Source organism: Plectropomus leopardus, chromosome 11, assembly GCF_008729295.1.
Source record: "Plectropomus leopardus isolate mb chromosome 11, YSFRI_Pleo_2.0, whole genome shotgun sequence".
NCBI lineage: Eukaryota > Metazoa > Chordata > Actinopteri > Perciformes > Serranidae > Plectropomus > Plectropomus leopardus.
In genome coordinates, this window is record NC_056473.1 from 14942766 (window position 1) to 14962219 (window position 19454).

The 19454-nt window shown below is 40.2% G+C and overlaps 1 protein-coding gene across 5 annotated transcripts in view; it reads left to right on the top strand.

Annotated features, from left to right (window-relative positions):
* Positions 1-19454, top strand: part of LOC121950463 (transcription factor SOX-6-like) — a 155199-nt gene that overhangs the window by 84093 nt on the left and 51652 nt on the right. For all 5 annotated transcript variants that reach the window (XM_042496467.1, XM_042496469.1, XM_042496471.1 and 2 more), the window contains exons 6-9: positions 2072-2244; positions 5051-5119; positions 15492-15612; positions 17096-17175. In XM_042496467.1, the coding sequence (XP_042352401.1) occupies positions 2072-2244; positions 5051-5119; positions 15492-15612; positions 17096-17175 (443 nt within the window). The remainder of the gene's footprint in view (positions 1-2071; positions 2245-5050; positions 5120-15491; positions 15613-17095; positions 17176-19454) is intronic.

Here is a 19454-nt window from a genome sequence, read left to right on the forward strand (position 1 = left end):
GAAGAAGTTTGTGTGTGTGTGCACATTATACAATGTCCATCAGTGTTGCAAGACTGACCAGAAGGAGAGGAGAGGAGAGGAGAGGAGAGGAGAGGAGAGGAGAGGAGAGGAGAGGAGAGGAGAGGAGAGACACCACAGGAAGATTCTGGACTTGGAAATAGAGTAACTGATGGGGAGGTTGTTTGGGGAAAACCAAAAAAGAATAAAAGCATGAAAAAAGAGAGACAAGAAGAGGAGAATGTTGCCTTTGATACAGGGGTGCTGAGGGGTAATTTGTGTGTGAGTGTGTATGTGTGTGTGTGAGAGACAGAGTGTGTGTGGGGCCAGTTTGGGGTACAATAGGGGCCTGACAGAACTACAATGGAGACTCTGTTAGTATGCAGGTAGTGTTGGGGCCACCCTGCAGTCTCCCTACATGGCCCCAGGGCAAGACCTTACACACACACACACACACACACACACACGCACACGCACACACATACATATACACACACAATAAAGAACACCCTGAGACACAGAAAATCAAAAACGTTTCATCAAGTTGGCCATGATTATGAGGCATTCTCTAAATGAGACAGCATCACAACAGCTGCTCCATGGTCAGGGTATGTTGGACTGCCTATACTGGATGTAAATACCCTTAATAGACGTTATTGTTCCTTCGTCAATGTGGATTTTAGGTAAAAGGAGTAGTCCAATGTGCAAGCGGTTGTGGACAAAGTAGCTCTCATGCATGTGTTTATTAACGGTGGGGTTAGTCCTCCTAGCAGAGTCCTTGTTGCTGCTCAGATTCTTGAAGAGATCCTTCAAAGATCAGAGCCTTTTACAGGGGCTTAAGGTATGATGGGAGCAGGCACAAGCTATTATGTTAGGCCTAGTTAGCTGACCCTAACCCTGATGCTGATGAAAAAGTAAAAGTTGTATATCATTGCCCTCTGTTGTGATGTAGTACATTTAATACGTCTCTCTTGTGCTGGCCCTCCTTCCTGACTAAAACCTCCCAAGAATGTCTACATCATAAACCTGACAAAAGCCTGTGACAGCTACTCATTTTTAAAGGTTAAGTCAAAGTGGTTTTATTGTTCTTGGGTGCAGACACTAAGTGATAAACACTGATGGCATGTAGAGACAAGGCAGAAGATAATAAGTACTAAGATGTAACGACAAGGCAGATGATTTATGGGAATTTGGGGATGGGAGTTTCTACAGGTTGTCTGTGTTGAACAAACAAATTTGATTTGCTTTGTTTTGATTTGTGAAAAGGAAAACTTGTTTCAGTCATGGCTTTCTTCTAGAAGAATAACTGGTGAGATGAATATCATCATGGACTTTGAGTAAATTTCTTAAAGTTGTTTTCTTTGTTGTTTTTAAAATCATATTAACAGATAAAGCGTGACTTTGAGAAAACTCTTAAAGTTTGTCGAGCCTGTAGTAAGATGGAATTGAATATCCAAACCATGCAGTGTTAAAAAAGTTTCTTTTGGCCTCTGCTAGGTGCTTTCAAGTGACACTGGGGTACTCATATCCATGCTTTATTTTATTGGAACTTTAACTATGCTACCTCATACTTGGGAGTTTTACTTGGCCAAGAGCTATTTTGCAGCTGAGCTTCTGTCAGCTGAGCTATTTTTCATGCTCATCAGGTCTACTTTATTTTCAGAAACTCTTCATTTTTGTGAGTTAGTTCTAGCTAACTACATGCTAGCAAGCCAGCCAGCAAAATTTCACGAGCAGAGCAGCTGCATGGCTAGAACAGTACACATTACCAACTCATCACTGACAGCTTATGACGTATTATTTTAAAAATTACTTTTAAATAAAAATACAATAATAGATAAAAAATGCTATGTTATTAAATTTTTCTCTTTTCTCTGGGAACCCACTTTAAAAATTGCCACTCTCGCAAATAAGCGACACAGAGAATTACACTTTTATTTATGGCTTCAGATTATCCTCTTCTATCGCTAACTAAATACTATATCATGTATTTTGAACAGACATCCAGTGTGAGCAGACCTTTCCCATTTTCAAGGTCAAATTAAAATCACTTCCTCTCTGTCTACCTGTGCAGGTACACCAGAGTCACTGGAGGAGAAGGAGCACCAGCTTTCCACCATGATTGGTCAGCTGATCAGTCTGAGGGAGCAACTCCTCTCTGCCCATGACGAGCAGAAAAAGATGGCGGCCTCACAGCTGGAGAAGCAGAGACAACAGATGGAGCTGGCCAGGCAGCAGCAGGAGCAGGTAGAGAGGGTTGCATGGTGTGATGACATTTTACTGACTAATCTGATTGCAGATATTTGGAGATGCAAGTCCAACAGAATAGAGAACTTGAGCAGTCAAATGATCAGACAGGTTGGATAAACTTCCAGCAAGTTTATTTAGAAGAAAAGAACCACTTAATTCAAAGCAGTTCCTTGGTACTGACCTCTTAAGCACATCGATAGGGAACCCCAGGAAGGAGTCCTAAAACCTGGAAATAGCCTGGAAGATAGAATATAAATATAATTCTATCTTGTATATAAACTTCCACAATAAGACAAAAGTTATGAACTAAAAACATTTTTATTTATAATATGTGTGTTTGTGTTAATCTGTATTTTTGTGGGTAGCTTTAAAAGCTGTAGATAAAGTTCCAGATGCTGATGTGTGTGTCTTCAGGTGTCAGACGTAGAAAAAATAGCGTGTGACAGAGAGAGAGAACCTCAGCAGAGAGGTGTTTAGGTGAGCTGCTCTTTGTTTTCGCTGTTTGCCGACACGTTACTGTAGGTCGACGTACGACAGGCTCTGTTTGGACAAGTCCACACCTCCCATCACAACACATTCCACCTTTCACAGCTTCACAAAGGAACGGGGAAGATGGAGAGAGTGAAAAGAAAGACAGATTCCAATATCAGCCAGTCATTTGGCTGTTGAGACTTGATAGGATAATGCCCTACAGACAAACCCTGAGAAATCTGCCTTTAATGAAATATGACATGTGTGCAAATGGGGCGCCGCCTCCCATTCAGCAGCCTGTAATTACATTTCAGAATAAATATACTAAACGACTCCTCAAGAAAAAAGAGAGGCAGCTGCTTTACTTTTCTGGTGCAGGAGTGGGCGGGATCAAACAGTTGATGTGCTGCCCCTTTAAGGATTTTCACCTCATGCGACTGGCCGGTCCTAGTTGTCCATTACTAACTGAGGCTCAGCCCTGTAATGTTTCACTTCAGATGTTTTTTATTAGACGATCTTACATCAAAACAACAGAAAAATTAACTATGATTGCCCCTCCTCTTGATGAGCACTGATGTGTGTGTGTGTGTGGGGGGGGGGGTCCAGAGGCGTGCTCGGTGTCGTTGGTTGGCCTAGTAAACATGTCAATCTCACAGATTCAATGTACATTAAGAGATTTGTTTAGAAACTCTCCACTCTGCTAAAGGAATGTTGATTGTGAATGCAGCATGACTATTAACCTGCTGCACCATGCCCACACCAGACTAAAGTCTGAGTGCCTCTGAACATTTTTGCCTTAAACACAGCTTTTAGCATAGCAGTAATACATTCTTTTCTGGCTTTTCTCACTTTCTCACTCAACATAAGAACTCTGTGTTTATGCTCTAACAATTTTCACCCCAAATATTCTTCAACAGATCAGCTGGAATTCATTTATCTCAGATTTTAGGTCTCTATGCACCCAAAAGTTTGCAGCAATAACATGCTAGGAAAAGCAACAACTGGTTAAAATACAGCACAGTGACTGGTCTATTGTTGGTGTAATTTCGAGGGATGAGCAAGTACACCATTATCCTTATCTGTGTCTGTAACTATTCAACCAACAAAATTTTCAAGCCCATTCTCATTCAGAAATCGTCAAAAACCGCTGCTGTTGTGGAGCTTTCAGCAAAAGATCCCACGCCACCTTTTGCATTCACATGATGCACTGCTGGATGTCGTCAGCTGACAACGTTGGTGGACAGAATTGTTTGCAATGTTATGTATACACCACGGGCACCTGGCGTATCAGTGGCAGCATGATACACTGTTGGACGCTGAAAAGTAATGAAACGTACTGTATTTGCCTCAGCCCTAATATTTTCAAGTGAATTTTCATCCAGCAACAACCTTCTTGGTCATATGGGGGGCATGCCTGTCGGAGATGTAATGCCTAATCATAATCACTGTGGTAAATAAAGTTTATAATGGGGTTCTAAGTTCTAAATAAGAGCCATGCAAGCATTCTTTGAATAATTGATTTTGACCCATATTTTGGCACTATTTTAAAACAGTTTTTCTCCTATTAAAAAGTAAAGAAAATAAGTCAGATTCTGCCAGATGTACAGGACATAGACAGGACTGAAATGCAGTTTCTCCCAGACCAACATGCGATTACACCAAGTAATAAAAATACTGTTAAGGAAGGCACAAGGAAGAAAACATACAAGCATCAACTTCAAGTATAGAGCAGCAACTTCAAGTGTAAATGGGAAATGATCTATTATTTCTAATAAGCGGTGAATTATTATTGCGCAAATGAGATGAACAGTGCAAATATAATAATAAACACAAGAATTTGCCAGTTTTTTCAAAAAACAAAACATCGAGTCTTCCCCACTCTTCATCTTCTTGTCAGAGTTAATGAAGACATTATGGTTTATTAGTTTTAGCCAGATGTATCTTGAACTGTTTGGCACTGGAGGCTGAAAATCTCCAGATTATTTGTAATTCTTTAAACCAATCACAATCATCTTGAAGCCTAGGATGCAACAACAGTGTCCTTGCAAGATAGTGTCTGGAGTGAACATGCTTTGGGGGAGAGGCGAGTGCTGGCATTAAAGAGATTAAATCCCTGCAGAGGAAAACTCCACAAAAAAAACCACTAAAAGATGTTTTAGTGTGTAGGTTGCTACTGAAGAGGTTTTTGTATCATGCACAGTGCAAAAAGAAGTGTGGGGATAGGTCTGACAAGCGTCGTTTTAGGCGGGCCAATGACAGGCTTTACACCCTGTGAGTCTGACAAATGTTTTATTAACATGTTCTCTCTATCTCTTTGTGTGTGTGTGTGCAGATTGCCAGACAACAGCAGCAGCTCCTGCAGCAGCAGCACAAGATAAACATTCTCCAACAACAGATCCAGGTTGGTATAGGCAGACACACCTTCCCAACTACCCACACACACACTCTCATAAACACACACACTTCTTCCGTTAATTCTTCACATTTTTTAGCTGACTCCCCTTGTTTCTTACTCATTGTCTCTTCTTTGTGAGGACACTGTAAACTTCTTGTCTTTTGTCCCCCATCTCGATGATCTAATGTCCATTTTCTGCTGCTCCAATTCCATTATTATTGAGTCGAAAAACAACAATACAGTGAGAGGTCATGACCTTTTCTTTTCTTTTTTTGCTGCTATTGAGAGGTACAACAGTTACACCGCACCAGTCTTGCATTGATACAGAGGCATGCACACACACACACACACACACACACACACACACACACACAGGCACACACACACAGGCACACAGCGGTGAGCAAGTAATTGCCCTGGTTATGGCCGGATCATTCACTGTTGCATTGATCACTGAGCGATCAATATCCCAGCATCCTCCAGGCTTCCTCCTTCTACTCTTTCTGTTTTACCAGTTGTCTATTAATCAACATGTGTTTCCTCTCTTCATCCCAACATGCACTCCTCTCTCCGTCTGTTTCAATCAAATGTTCAGCTCTCAGTTAATGTTGCCGCTTCTGTTGCTATTTCTTTGTTCTATTGACTCTTTTTGCAGCTTTCATAAATCAAGCCGATAACAATGAATTGACAAGAAAAAATACCTAAACAGACACGTGCAGATAAAAATAGGATAATTTCCTGTTTAATTCACTCTTCTTATTTTTCCCCAGAATCTGTTTATTTCCTTTTGTTTTTCTCTCATTCTCCGTCTGTTTCATTGTGCCACCTGATGCACTGAGACTCATGATCCCTGCACTCTTTTTGCAAATACTCACAAGAAATTACCATCAGCTGTGAGCCAAATGCTAGTAAATTTGCACTCTGTGGCTGATAGCCATGTGGGAAGTTAGCCAGCTTGTATTTCATCAGTATGTTTTGTTAAGTGGTTGGATTGCTGCTTTTTGAGACAATCTGAATCCACTTGCCGCTGTGACCGGTTCAGTGTTTTCCCGCTTACCCCCCATCGGTCCTAAGCTTTGGATCTCCCTGTGCTCCGGAGGTGTGATCTAGTTAACGAGAGCTTGTTCCCCCCCCACCTTCTTCTTCTGCTTTTTTATTACGAGGCCCCACCCTTGGATCTTAATAAAGCTCGGATCGGACTTCATTAGGCCTCTGAGCCCCAGGGGAGAGCGAGGCCATAAAAACCAGCTCCTTCTCGGGTCCTCTTCCACGCTGTGAAGCATGGATACTGTGTCATGTTTGGTTGTTGAGGATGAAGGGATGTGCAAAAAATAGCTCTTGAGAGCAACATGTTATCATGTAGAGCTTCACAAGAATCTGCTGTAAATTCAGGTGAAACTATATCTCATGGTTCACACTTATTCTCTATGATGAACTTAATTGGAAACGGCCTATTTAGCAGAAATTAACCCTTTGAAGGCTGAGCACATTGGTTTGATTTCTTTGAAAATCATAGAAGGCAATGAGCACATTTTGCTGAAGACTTAATAAAAAGTTAAAAAGAAAATTGCTTTTTTTATTTATCTTATTATTCAAAGTTAATAAGAAATATATATCATATTATATTTTTTCTGTAATTTATATTTTTTTATTTAACTTAATTTTTAAAATTTTCTTATGAGTTTTTGGACATTTTCCCTGTTGTTTGGGGTAATCTTTTAATAACCCTCCCCCTCTTTTTTTTAGTATTTTTAGGTAATCTTCATGTCACTTTTTACTACTCTTTTGCAATCTGTGTGACATTTCTTGCTAAGTTGATCACTGCCTTTTTCCTCCATGTTTTTGAGAAAGGCATCTGAATGCAGCACAAGAAAAATTATGTCAATCCAGGTTTCAAAGGGTTAATGCAAGAAAGGATTTGTTTTCATTGCAAGTTGCTAAAATATTGAATGGATCGCAGCTGGGTGTGTGGTAATGTCTTGTTATTTTTAAAACAATGGCATTTCTTGGTGAACCAACTTAGTAAGGAGCATATGGTCTATCTACTGTACAGAGGTTTAGAATTATTATGGCTAAGCTCCAGGGCTTAGTCACTGGAGTACGGGCTGTTTACGCTGTGTCGGATGTGTGTTGGCTTTAAACACACAGGCAGCGCTGCACCGGTCTGTTTCCACTTATCAAATCCAGACCTGAGCTCCTCTCAGGCCAATACTCTAAGGAGCTGACCAAATGCTACTGTTTCAATTGAAAAGAATAGGCCTTAGTGTGGTAAAGACACTTTTTAGAAGTGCCGCTTGTTGTTCATATCTTAATTTGAAACACTAAATGTTGTCCAGATGGAAAAAATAAGAAAGAACAGTGGAACAGTTGCAATTCCCTTATGTGCAGCTTTCCGTGTATGCATGCCATCTGTTGCATCATCAGGGCAAATAAAGTTAACCAACCTTCAGTGATTAATTAGCAATAATTTTATGACTTAGTATCATAAATTTTGAAAGTTTTATAGACTTTAGAGTCTTATCTGTATCTGATTTATGAATGGAGACAATGAAATGTCAGCGGGGAGCTGTTTTCAGCCCATTTTTCCATTTCATCGTTCCTTGTCTCTCTTCTGTCTGTGGATGGTGTCAGTGTGTTTGTCAGTGACTGTGGTGTTATGGGGGGGGGGGGGCTACTGCAGTTCAAAGTGACCCAGGTTTCCTGTCATGTGGTTTTAAATGGTGTGGAGAGCCAGCGGGGGATGTCCATGGGTTAAAGAAACGCTTCCGAAGGCCCCATTCTGATAGATATGGTTACACACACACATACAGGCATACACACACACACACACACACACACACACAAACACACACTCACACATACAGGCATGCATGCACACGAGAAGAAATGCACTGAACAGCTGATATTTACACATAAAAATGTAAATAAATGCATGTAAGCGCACACATATATGTACTTACACGTTAAAAGGCATCTGATATTAACTTAAAGTAGAGACAGCTGATACTGCAATGCACACATGTTGACTGTTCATATATCCCCTGACACACGCACAAAAAAGCACACATACACATGTACAAAAACATATATAGACACATGCACATGCTTACGCACACGGTGGTGGTGGGCCCTTTGTGTGCCGTAAGCAGAGCGGCCCAACCCAGCCTGGTGGCTGACAGGCATGTGTCTTTGTTAAGTCAGTTCCTATAATGGCTCTCATATGTGGCCCATTTCCTTCGGGCCCACAAAGGCGCAGGCCCTAACCGCACCGCCCGGGCCCTAGCTAACGGGCTAATTAATGACTGCAAAGCCGCACTCCTCCTCCTTCTCCCCCTCCCTCTCTCTGTTCTTCGTTTATAACTCCTCTGTCTCCTCCTTCGTCTGCCCTCCTCCTCCTCTTCTCTCTTTGAGTTCTTGTTGTTTTCTGATTGTTTTTACTTTTTAATTTTATCTTGTATTACTTTCATCTGTGGATGATGTAGCCTGCTCCAAAATTACAGTATGCTGCCCCCTGTTGAAACGCCATAAGCCCGTGATACTCAACTTATGGCCAGCGGGCCAAATCTGCTCCCCCCACCATTTTCTAATTCGCAATGAAAATAAAGTAATTTGCATTCTTAGTACAGGCCGACATATGGTGCCAAGGTGCATAAAAAAAGTATCAAAATAGTGCTTGTTTATCAACCATAGTGAAGAAAATCCCCCTGCTACCACTGGCAGAGGTCCTAGCAAAGCCCCTAATGTCCTAAATTCCTAGAAACATCCTAAAATCCTAGAAACACCCTAGCACACTGGATATTTCCTAAAATCCGAGAAAAGTCCTCAAACCATAGAAATGTTCTAAAATCCTAGAAGTGTCCTCAAATCCTAGATATGTGCTAAAATCCTAGAAACTTGCTTCAATGCCAGAAATGTCCAAAAATCCTAGAAATGTCCTAAAATGTAAGACATGTCCTAAAACCTTTGAAATGTCCTGAAATCCTAGAAACATGCTAACATCCTGGAAACATGTTACAATCCTAGAAATGCCTTAAAATCCTAAAAATGTCCCCAAAGTCCTAGAAATATCCTAAAATCACAGAAAAATCCAAAAGTCCTAGAAATGTGCTAACATGCTAGAAACTTGTATCGGGCTGCTGTGACTAGCCCCTGGCCTCCTGCCATTTTGCAAAAGAGGCCCCCAGTGTAAGTTGAGTATCCCTGCAATAAGCTCACTGTTTTTGGTGTTTATGTTATGACTAATTCAGGTAAAGATACGGTTTTGACCAACATTCATAATCTGAGTTTTTGATGCAGAACTGGCAGTATGTGACAGCTCAAGAAAAAAAACATTTATTCATGAGTCAGGATGCATGACAAACGGCTTTACAGCGTCTTCCTCTCTGTAAATTCCTTATTTCATTATTGTCCATCTGAATCACAGCTGAAAGGTTTTCTCTCGTCAATAAAGTGCTGACGTTAGGTGAGGTTCTCAATAGTCTGGATTGCTAAACCTGCGCTAAGACAAACAGGCACAAACACAATAATCCACACACACACTCACACACATGCATAAGAGCTAATGGAGCAGGCAAATGGCTGTTAGATGGACAGGCAGCTCCTACGTCAGCACATACAGCTTCAGACACAATGACTCGGAAAGCCATGGAAGGCCCATAACGTCGATTGGACTCACCAGCTATGGAGAATGGCAAACTCTTGACTTTACAATGGCCCTCACTTCAGTGTATTAACCTGTGTGTTAGCCTATAGAAAAATGCTATAAGCATACAGTAGTTCTGAATGCTTTAATTAAAATCACCTCTAGTATCTGCATTGTGTTCACATGGGTGTAGCAAGATGGTGGAAGAACAAACTGAGCACTGTAATAGTTTGTGTTCTTACAGCTGCAGTAAGAAAAGTTTGTCCACTAGGGGGCAAAAGGACATGATACAAACTAAAAGCACTCATCACATTAGCTTATCGAGTTGCTATGGCTGATGTTATTTGAAGCTTGTGTTAAATGCTGTGTTCAATTTACATTTGTGTTTCTATGTGCGTTGGAAGTCGGAGATCAGAGCTGGGAATGATGGTACACCCAATCGAGTACAAGTCATTAAACCAAAATGTTGCTTTAACCAGTTCTAGCCAGGTTGGCCAGTGGTAGCAATACCAGTTGATAACAATGCGTTATGCTGTAGTTTGCGCATGTAAACACTGTAGCAACATTTCAACAAACAGAAGATCGACAAAAATAGTTGTTTTAATGTTACATAAATAAGACCAAAAGTGCTAATAAGCAGGATATGACTGAAGCTTTCACTACCCTCGATGCATGGAGCAGCCATAGTGGATCTTGAGGTCAGGGTTGGTGAAGTTCCTCCGACTTTCTGAGTCAGAAATCTGACTTCAGGGGTGCTCCAGTCAAAACTTCTGCTTGGAACTTGAAAATTCTGACTTCCCAGCGCAAATGAGACCATTACTCCTACGGAAAAAAATGCCACCTAAGTTAGCATAACACTTTAATCCATAGCTACATGTTACACGTTACTTCATCTCACTGCTGTTTCAAGTTGAGTAGGTAGCACACTTTCCTTAACTGAGCTTGTTTACTGGAAACAGCTGCCTACAATTTTATATAAGAACACTGATATTTGGCCTATCTATCTATCTATCTATCTATCTATCTATCTATCTATCTATCTATCTATCTATCTATCTATATGACCTGGGAAAAGTGCCTAAAAATCTGAATTTTTTAAACAGAATTTTAATATGTAATTATGATAATTATACGTTTGGAACATTTCTTACCAAGTCCCTCATAGCCCTTTTCCCCATGTTTTTTAAAGAAATTACACCAGTTAGCTCAGGGTTCAAAGATTTAAATACTTGTAAAAGGTATCTGAAAGCATCTCAAGGAAAATAATTTTGCTCTAGGTTTCAAAGGATTAAAAGGGGAGTCCACAAACCAGTGGATGATGTCACGGTGGCTACGTCCATTATTTTTATACAGTCTGTGGTTTTCACGTTAAATTAAATCACCCCTAATATAACCTATCATCATACTGCTTATTGGAGAACTGATAATACAAATAGTGGAAGAAAATTGCAGTTGATTGAGAGATAAAGAGAAATTGATAAAAGTAACTTAAATTAGTGAGCCAGTGAGATTTTGCATCCATCCAAATCATGCTTCCAGAGTTCACTCATTCATCCAAAAGTTTAGATGGCACCATCTGGTTTTGTCCTTGTGGATGTTCTTGGTGGAATCTAAATTACAGATTTTTTTAATATTTATATGATATTGGGCTTTTTCAGTTTTTTATTTTATGCTGGAATCCAGAACAAGTCTCTTTACAAATAATTTTGGCCTTAACTGTTTTTTTCAGTTAGGTAAACAGTGAACAAAGCACAATTTAACTGTATGAATTTGCAGATTGTTACCTCAAGTGTCATGTGTCCATACCTGCCAACTGCACAACCAGACGACTACATTTCTTTCTTTCTCCTCTCCCCATTCGCACACACATCAACATAAAGACACACCACATATATACTCATTGCCCCCTAAGCCTGCTGCCCATACACAAGAGGACCATTAATTCTGAGTGTGTGTCTGCGCGTGTACACATGTTCCTTGTGCCTAGGTGTGTATGTTGATGTGTCTGGTGGGCAGTTAGAGGAAGGGGGCCTTGTGTTTTCTTAGGGGCTGAGTAGAGTGGGGCCCCCGCAGCACCACCTTCCCCAGTCCATTCATCCAGCGCCCTCTCCTCCCCTCGGTAAAAGAAGATCTTTGTGTGTTTGCGCGAGTGAAGCAGCCCCAGTCAGTCCCAGTGTTCCCAAAGGAATACAATGAATGGGAGCATTTTGTCCCACTCTATAACGTCCACCCCCTCCCCACTTCTCTCTTCTTCTTCTTTTTTTTTAGTCATTTGGACAGACAGACTGTTTTTTATTCTCTCTTCATTCCCTTTTCAACATGTCACAAGACGTCGGACAGCTTGTGTCTGTGTGTGTATGGGAAAAGCACCCTGAACTTCCAGTGTGTGTGTGTGTGTGAGTGTGAGTGTGAGTGTGAGTGTGAGTGAGATGAGGGCCTCCCAAGCAATCAGGCTTTTTTGTAGTGTGACCTAAATGACCTTGTCTGAAGAACTGATCAGGTGATGTACACATGTAACTGCACGCTTACCGAACAATGCTTATTGTGGGTAACACTGATATCTGATGCCCGGTTGTGACACAGACATGTGCTTGTACACACACATACACACCACATATGTTTTTTTCTTCTAATATCCTTCAGTACAATACTTAAAAATGGTGACAAGTGACTGCATCATAATTTTGACCACAACTTAATTCTAATGTTACTTAATTTGATTTTACAAAAATATTTCCCCTGCAATGCAGAATCATTCAATTTAATCTCCAGGACTGAACATAAACACACAAATAGAGGACCAGTCCTCTCGGCAGTTATGTTCATATTCGTTCATGTTCATTTTATTTTAAATAAAAGTGGAACTTGTGTAATGCATCACTCTGAATTTCAATAGTAGCATGAATTTGATGTTTTGTTTCCTTAAAGAAACATTGTCTCTGAACATAATCCAGACAATGATTATGTTGCCACAACAATATAATTAATTAGGCAGTTTAGTAACACACAGACATAATTTCTAGAAGGCTGGGTTGATTACTTTTAAGATCCAGCAAATTATGTTTTTTAATTGGCTAATGAATTGCTCCATCTATCAAATCTCAAAAAATATTTGAGAAAAGCCCACAACAAGTCCCCAGAACCTAAAGCCATACCTTTTATCCTTTGAAACCCGTACAAATTGCTTGAATCCTTTTTAAAACATGGAAAAAAAGGCAATGAGCAACAGAAGAAGAGATGACCCAAAAATTAGGGAGAAATTAGTTAAAAGTACAGGAAAATTACCGAAAATTTGTAATAAATAAAATAATGACCCAGATAAAGCGAGAATATAATTATTCTGCAATATAATTTTAAATATGAAATTAGGATAAAAAGCTATAAGTAGTTTTTTCAAATACTTTTTCCCTAGCTTTTTTTACACTAGACATTTCTAAATCTACTGTTTTCTTAGTTTGTGGAAAATTTCTTATCAAGTTGCTCGCTACCTTTTTCCCGTGTTTTAAAAAAAAAAAATCTCACCGATGTGCTAAGAGTTCAGAGGTTTAAACACGTATAAATGGTGCCTGAAAGCAGCACAAGAAAACTGATGTTGCTCCAGCTTTCAAAGGGTTAAGCTGCCTGTTATGTCTAACCAACAATCCAAAACTCAAAGATATTACAATGAAAAGAAGTGGATCCACACGTTTTAGAAGCTGCAAATGCTTTATTCTTGCTAAATTTGTTACATGATTAATATATTATCACATTTGCTGTCGATAAATATTCTGTTAATCTTCTCATTGATCGACTAATCTTTCCAGTGCTTCAGCAAACACAGGCAAGCCAAAGATGGTCCCGTTCGTATCTCTCTCTTTATTTAGTCATGCTCTTTGAACCACCCAACCACAAACCATTTCATCCACCCTCACATCCCAGAGGACGGTCATCCAATTCAACCACGTAACCCTGCAGTACAAACGCAAAGAAATACTATAACCACACAACATGCTGATTGCGTAAATTTAGACTCTAATGATGAACTGTCCCATGAGGACAGTGGGAGGGGTGGTGTGGTTAATGTATTGGTAGTAAAAGAGATGAATGGAGGTGGATTGCATTGAACATAATGAAAGAAAGATGACTTAACCGTTAAAAACCTGAGCAAATTGGTTTGACTTCTTTCAAAACCATATGTAGAAAGGAATGAGCGGTTTAACAAGACAAGGCCCAAAAATTAACAGGAGACCTTTTGCTAATTTCTTGCAATTTGCGGGACATTTCTTGTCAAGTTGCTTATTTCCTTTTTCCTCATGTTTTTGAAAGATATCAAACCAATTTGTGTATAGGTTTCAGGGGTTAAATAGCTTGTAAGGCATCTCAACAAAGCACAACAAAACAGATATCTATCATTTCTAAGACATTTCTATAAACCAAGTTAATAGTGTGATTAACTGAAAAGAAATGAAGTGAGAAAATAAATCTAACTAAAAAAGCTCTAGCTAAAGAAAGCTAAAGAGCAAAAGACAGTAGACAAAAAGGAGAGACTGTTGAGCAAAATGTGAAATGTAAGTGGTGAAAGAAAAAAGAAACAAAGAAGTCACTGGGAGAGAAAAGAGGAGAAAAATAAAAACACTACATAAGTGAAAATGGGGGAAAAAAGAGGTGGATGAGAGTTGCAATTACCAACTGTTAGAAAACCTTGATAAAAATGTCAAAATTAATACATTTTTCTGTATAACTAAAAGATAAAGAAATTGAGATACAGCAAATTGCAAATAAATGCATTGTGAACAAAAAAATGTCCCCTAAATTTTGTTTGCTTATTTTTTTCAGCAAGTGTAAAATATGACTGATATAAACTGAGTTTTCAACGTGTTTAAAAGCACCTAATCTGCACATCATTTTTAATGCCTCTAACGTGAATGAAAATCTTCAAAATCTGATGAACTTTCAGACAGGAACTTCACGAGCAAGAGAGAAAAAGAAAGAAAGCAAAAGGAAGCTCAGCAGAGAGACAGACAGAGAGAAAGACGAGAAAGGGAGATACCAGTGGGAAAAAGACAAACAATTTTACAAGAAAAAAAAATTAAAGAAAAGGACGAGCTAAAGGGAAGGGAGCGAGACAGTTCGGTGGTTAAGTTCAGCCAGCCCTAATAGATTCCCGCAGGCTCATCTTTGATATGCTCTCCTCAGTTGGAGCCCTCAGTGTCTTAACTCAGCCGAACACACACTTTTTAAGACTCTTTCAAGCTGACATGAAAGGCAGCTGTTAGCCTCTCTGTTGTTTTAAAGGCATTTTGTTTCACATTTTTACACTTGTCTCTTAAGAACATATGTCTTTATTTGTTGTTTAGTCTCCACTCTTAAACTTTGTCTCTTCCACCCAGCTGATCTTTTATCTTTTTCATGTCTATATTTTGTCTTTTATGATCTGTGTCTGTTTTTTGCCAGCAGTAATTCTTCAGCTGACTTTATTTTTTCTTATCACTTCCTCCTTATTCAGTCACTCTTTTATTTTCAACCATTCTGTCTTTCTTCTGTGCTTCTTTCCTTCACTGTTTGCTTTTTTTCCCTCTTGTCCTTCTTGACCATCTCTCATATCATCTTTCTATTTTGTGTATTGCGCGTACACACACACACACACACACACACACACACACACACGCAGCATTGCAGCATTTGTTGAACATCTTTTTCCTCTCTTTTTCACTCACTATCTCCCCCGGTCCTTTTCTCTCCCTCTCCCTCTCTCAGGTCCAGGGTCACATGCCTCCTATGATGATCCCAGTGTTTCCTCACGACCAGCGGTCTCTGGCTGCTGCCGCTGCTGCACAGCAGGGCTTCCTCTTCCCACCGGGCATGTCCTACAAGCCAGGTATACAAACACACACACAAACACACACTGAACAGTTGATAAAGATAAATTAAACACTGGCAAGTGTTAAGAAAATATGTTTTTTGGATAAACATCACCCCCCCTCCCATCTCTTTCCCTCTCTCTCTCCCTCTCTCTCTCTCTCTCTCTCTCTCTCTCTCTCACACACACACACACACACACACACACACACACACACACACAAACGCAAACACTGGGATCCCAGTCTATGTTAATGAGGTGTGTCAGGTGAGGAATGTTCTGGAAATGAGCGGAGAGATTTACAAGCTCTGCTTGTTCACATCGGGAACAATACATTGGACACAGCGAGGACTGGAATGTCTCTTTTATGGTGTGCTGAAAGCATGTCAGTTGCACAACACATCTGCAACATGGAATTTCACACTTTCACAAACACTCACACACACACAAACACACACTAAAGCACGTTTTCCTGCTATACACAAAGTCAACATATACACTGAAGGATGATACAGACAGCAAAAGTACATGCATTCCCTAAAACACACTTAAAGGGACAGTTCACCCCAAAATCATAAATACATATTTTCTCCTCTTACCTGTGGGAACTATTTTCCCACATGAAACTGCTCACAACAAGGTCTGTGGGTTATCTCTTCAACTCTCGCCAACTCACACCAAAACAATCTAGAAGGATAAAAAGCACTATAGGTAAGAGGAGAAAATATGTATTTATGATTTTGGGGTGAACTGTCCCTTAAAAGGATTGCATGCATGTTGCATGTCTTTAGCAATCCACAAGGATTTGTACAAACAGGCACAACAAAACACTTGAAGACACACGCACACAGAAACACATTTCAAGTACACAGTCTTCTTATTGTAGGATTCGCGGCACCACCTGCTTTCTTCCTCTCTCCCCGTCTTTCACACATTCCTTTCTTCCATGCATTCCTCCAGGTGCTCGCCTGACACCGCGTGCCACTGACCCTCCATACTTCATACAGAATAATCCATGTTTATTCCTACTGCGTGAGCATACACTCCCACAAGGCCGCAAAGAGAGGCAGAGATGAAAAAGGGATTAACAAACCATTATTCTACACTCTGCTTTGACTTTGGTCTGTTTTTTAACAAAGGCTCGGACATGGAAAGCCTTTTAGGGACAAACAGTAGGGGTTATACACGGTACTTGTATATGCATTTATGAGTGCATCCCAATGAGGGAGTGCTGGACTTGAACTCTGATCCCCCTAGTCTCAAGCACCCGTTTGTACCGACAATGACCGTTATTAACCTTTGAATACAAAACTGGTGACCCTTTATGTTTCATTTGCAATGAATAAAAACATGAGAGGAGGAACAAGGAAAGAGACAAAGAATGAGACAGACAGAAAGAGACAGACAGGGCCTGGGTGAAGGTAAAGAGCAGGTTAGTTCATGTGCAGTAATCCCCCCCTCACCTCACTCTACAGTATGTTTTGTTTTGGTTTTTCAACAGGTGAGAATTACCCCATGCAGTTCATTCCATCGACAATGGCAGCTGCAGCAGCGTCTGGACTCAGCCCGTTACAACTACAGGTAAGACGCAAACACCTGGTCTCCTGAAATTACATCCAAAATGATCTCTCGTTTCATAACAAAAACAAATCTGCATGGCTGCCACTAAGTTAGTCAGCAAATGTATTTTTTTTGGAATTTTGTTGAACCAAAATGAAATTGCACAAAATGGTGAGTAAAGTCTTCCCCCACCAAAAGCTTCAGATTGTGGAGACAAGAGCAGAGACAGACTCTTTAACAAAGAAGTGTTGAAAAGTGTGCGGAGGCTGGTGGGCATGTCTGTTTGTCTGAGATATGTTTCAGTTTCACCTGCATTCTTTCCTCAGATCAGGAAAAACCCAGGAAATATATGACTTTGTTATTTTTTTTGGTAAAACCTTTTCACATTTAGTCATGACTAAAGCCGAACCCTTTTCTCATCTTTATCCCTACCCTTCATTTTTGAGTTCCACTTTGCCCTTTGGTTATGTTTGAAATCTTTTCTCATGAAATGGGACAACCCTTCAAGACCCTGATAAGACATAGGTAGTCGGCCAATGTTGGCGATTATGTAAACAGATGCGACGAGTGTTGCCAGATACTGCGAATGTGCTGTTTTTGGCTGTGGCGATTTAAGTTAAGTTAAATTTCAGATGTCATATGCCATCAGTTTTCCTCCAGTTTTCCTTCTGCATCTGCTATTGATGTTTTGGGATGCTACTACCATGATGTCATCACAAGCACATGGTGGAATTACGTTGCACATGGCATGTTGAGGCATCAAAAGCACCACTACCGAGACATCAACAAATACACATGCTGGCACAGGTGGTTAGGATTAAAGGAAGGAGGCAAATGGTAAGGTGTAGAAAAATAAAACATAACATTCAAACGGGAAGTAAGCACCAGACTCCTGTATGAAAGTCTGGGGTCTGTTGGACTCATCCACCGTCCCTTCCGCCCCCTCTATAGCTATCCTTGCGCTCCTTATATTACATTGTTACTGGTAGCGTTTCAACTTGACGCCGTTCTACTGCGTATCATGTACACACGACTGTTTCTGTACAGCTGCATTCTCGAGTGACACTACACATCTGCATATCGTGCTGCCAAGGCAAGTGCCATTCATACCTGCCGCCAGCGTATAATAAGACTGCGGCTGGTTCTGTCCGTTTTCAGCTAACACCATCCAGCTGCTTATTATACAGATTTAGCGATGGGATCTTATGCCAACAGCACTGACAGAGGGGCGTTATTTGATGCCTTGGGGATGAAAACTGGCTGAAAATATAGGGTAAGGCCTAAGACCTCAAACTGCTATTGTTCCTACCTAAACCAGAACTGTTTTTTAAATCAAAACTAAAGGAAAGGCTGTGTCCTACTTATAGTTATCCTTTCACAATGCCATTAAAAATGAGGGTACATAATTTTAGAGTTGGGGACCGTGTCACAGCTAAGACCAGCAAAGCAAACTAAAGAAGTGCCTCTTCAATATCCATGATGATATCTTGAGTGAGTGTTTCACATCAAATTAACAATGGTAGCAGGAAACAAACTTCAGAGCAGCAACAGGAACAAAGACACAGGTTGAGGGTTTGCACACTGAGATAGTTCATATGGATCTGATCCTGAGGGTGTAACCAGCAGACCACAACTCGAGACAATTGCACACAAGTGAGTAGATAAATAGAGAAGACACTAAAGATAAGGAGCACTGGCAAACTAAATGGAACTCCTACTTGTTACTTGCTAACCTCGCCCTGAGTTCAAGTAGGTAAAAAAGAACCTGAAACATTTTCATAAAATAAAAACACTTTTCAATGCTCCATATCCATTGCCGACTCAACTACACAATTGTGATTTAATCTATACCTGGTGCATGAAACCTTTTATGTTTTGTATATGAGATCTAGAGGCCAAGGCTGTTAGAAAACCTTCTGAGTGTCTGGTAAATTTTATGTGGAGAAAAAACCCCCACCAGAAACAGTTGCAATAAAAAAAGAACTGGCTGTTTTGCATGAGAAATGATAGATGTCATGACTGCAACAGCAGAATATCAAAGAAAAAAGTGACACCCTGTGTGATTGACAGTGATCTTTGGAAAGTGCAGACGTTTGGCCACAAAAATACCAAGAAAATTAAACATAAAGTTGCCACTTAAATGATAATTTTCCTGCTGCTATTATTATTTCCTGACTCTGATTCTTTGTACAATTAAAGAGTAGTCTCAGCTGCGCCATGTTGCAGTATACGTTAATTGCACACATCTAGAGGAGGCCCCTCAGCACTGGAAAATTTATTTATTACTTTATATCCAATTG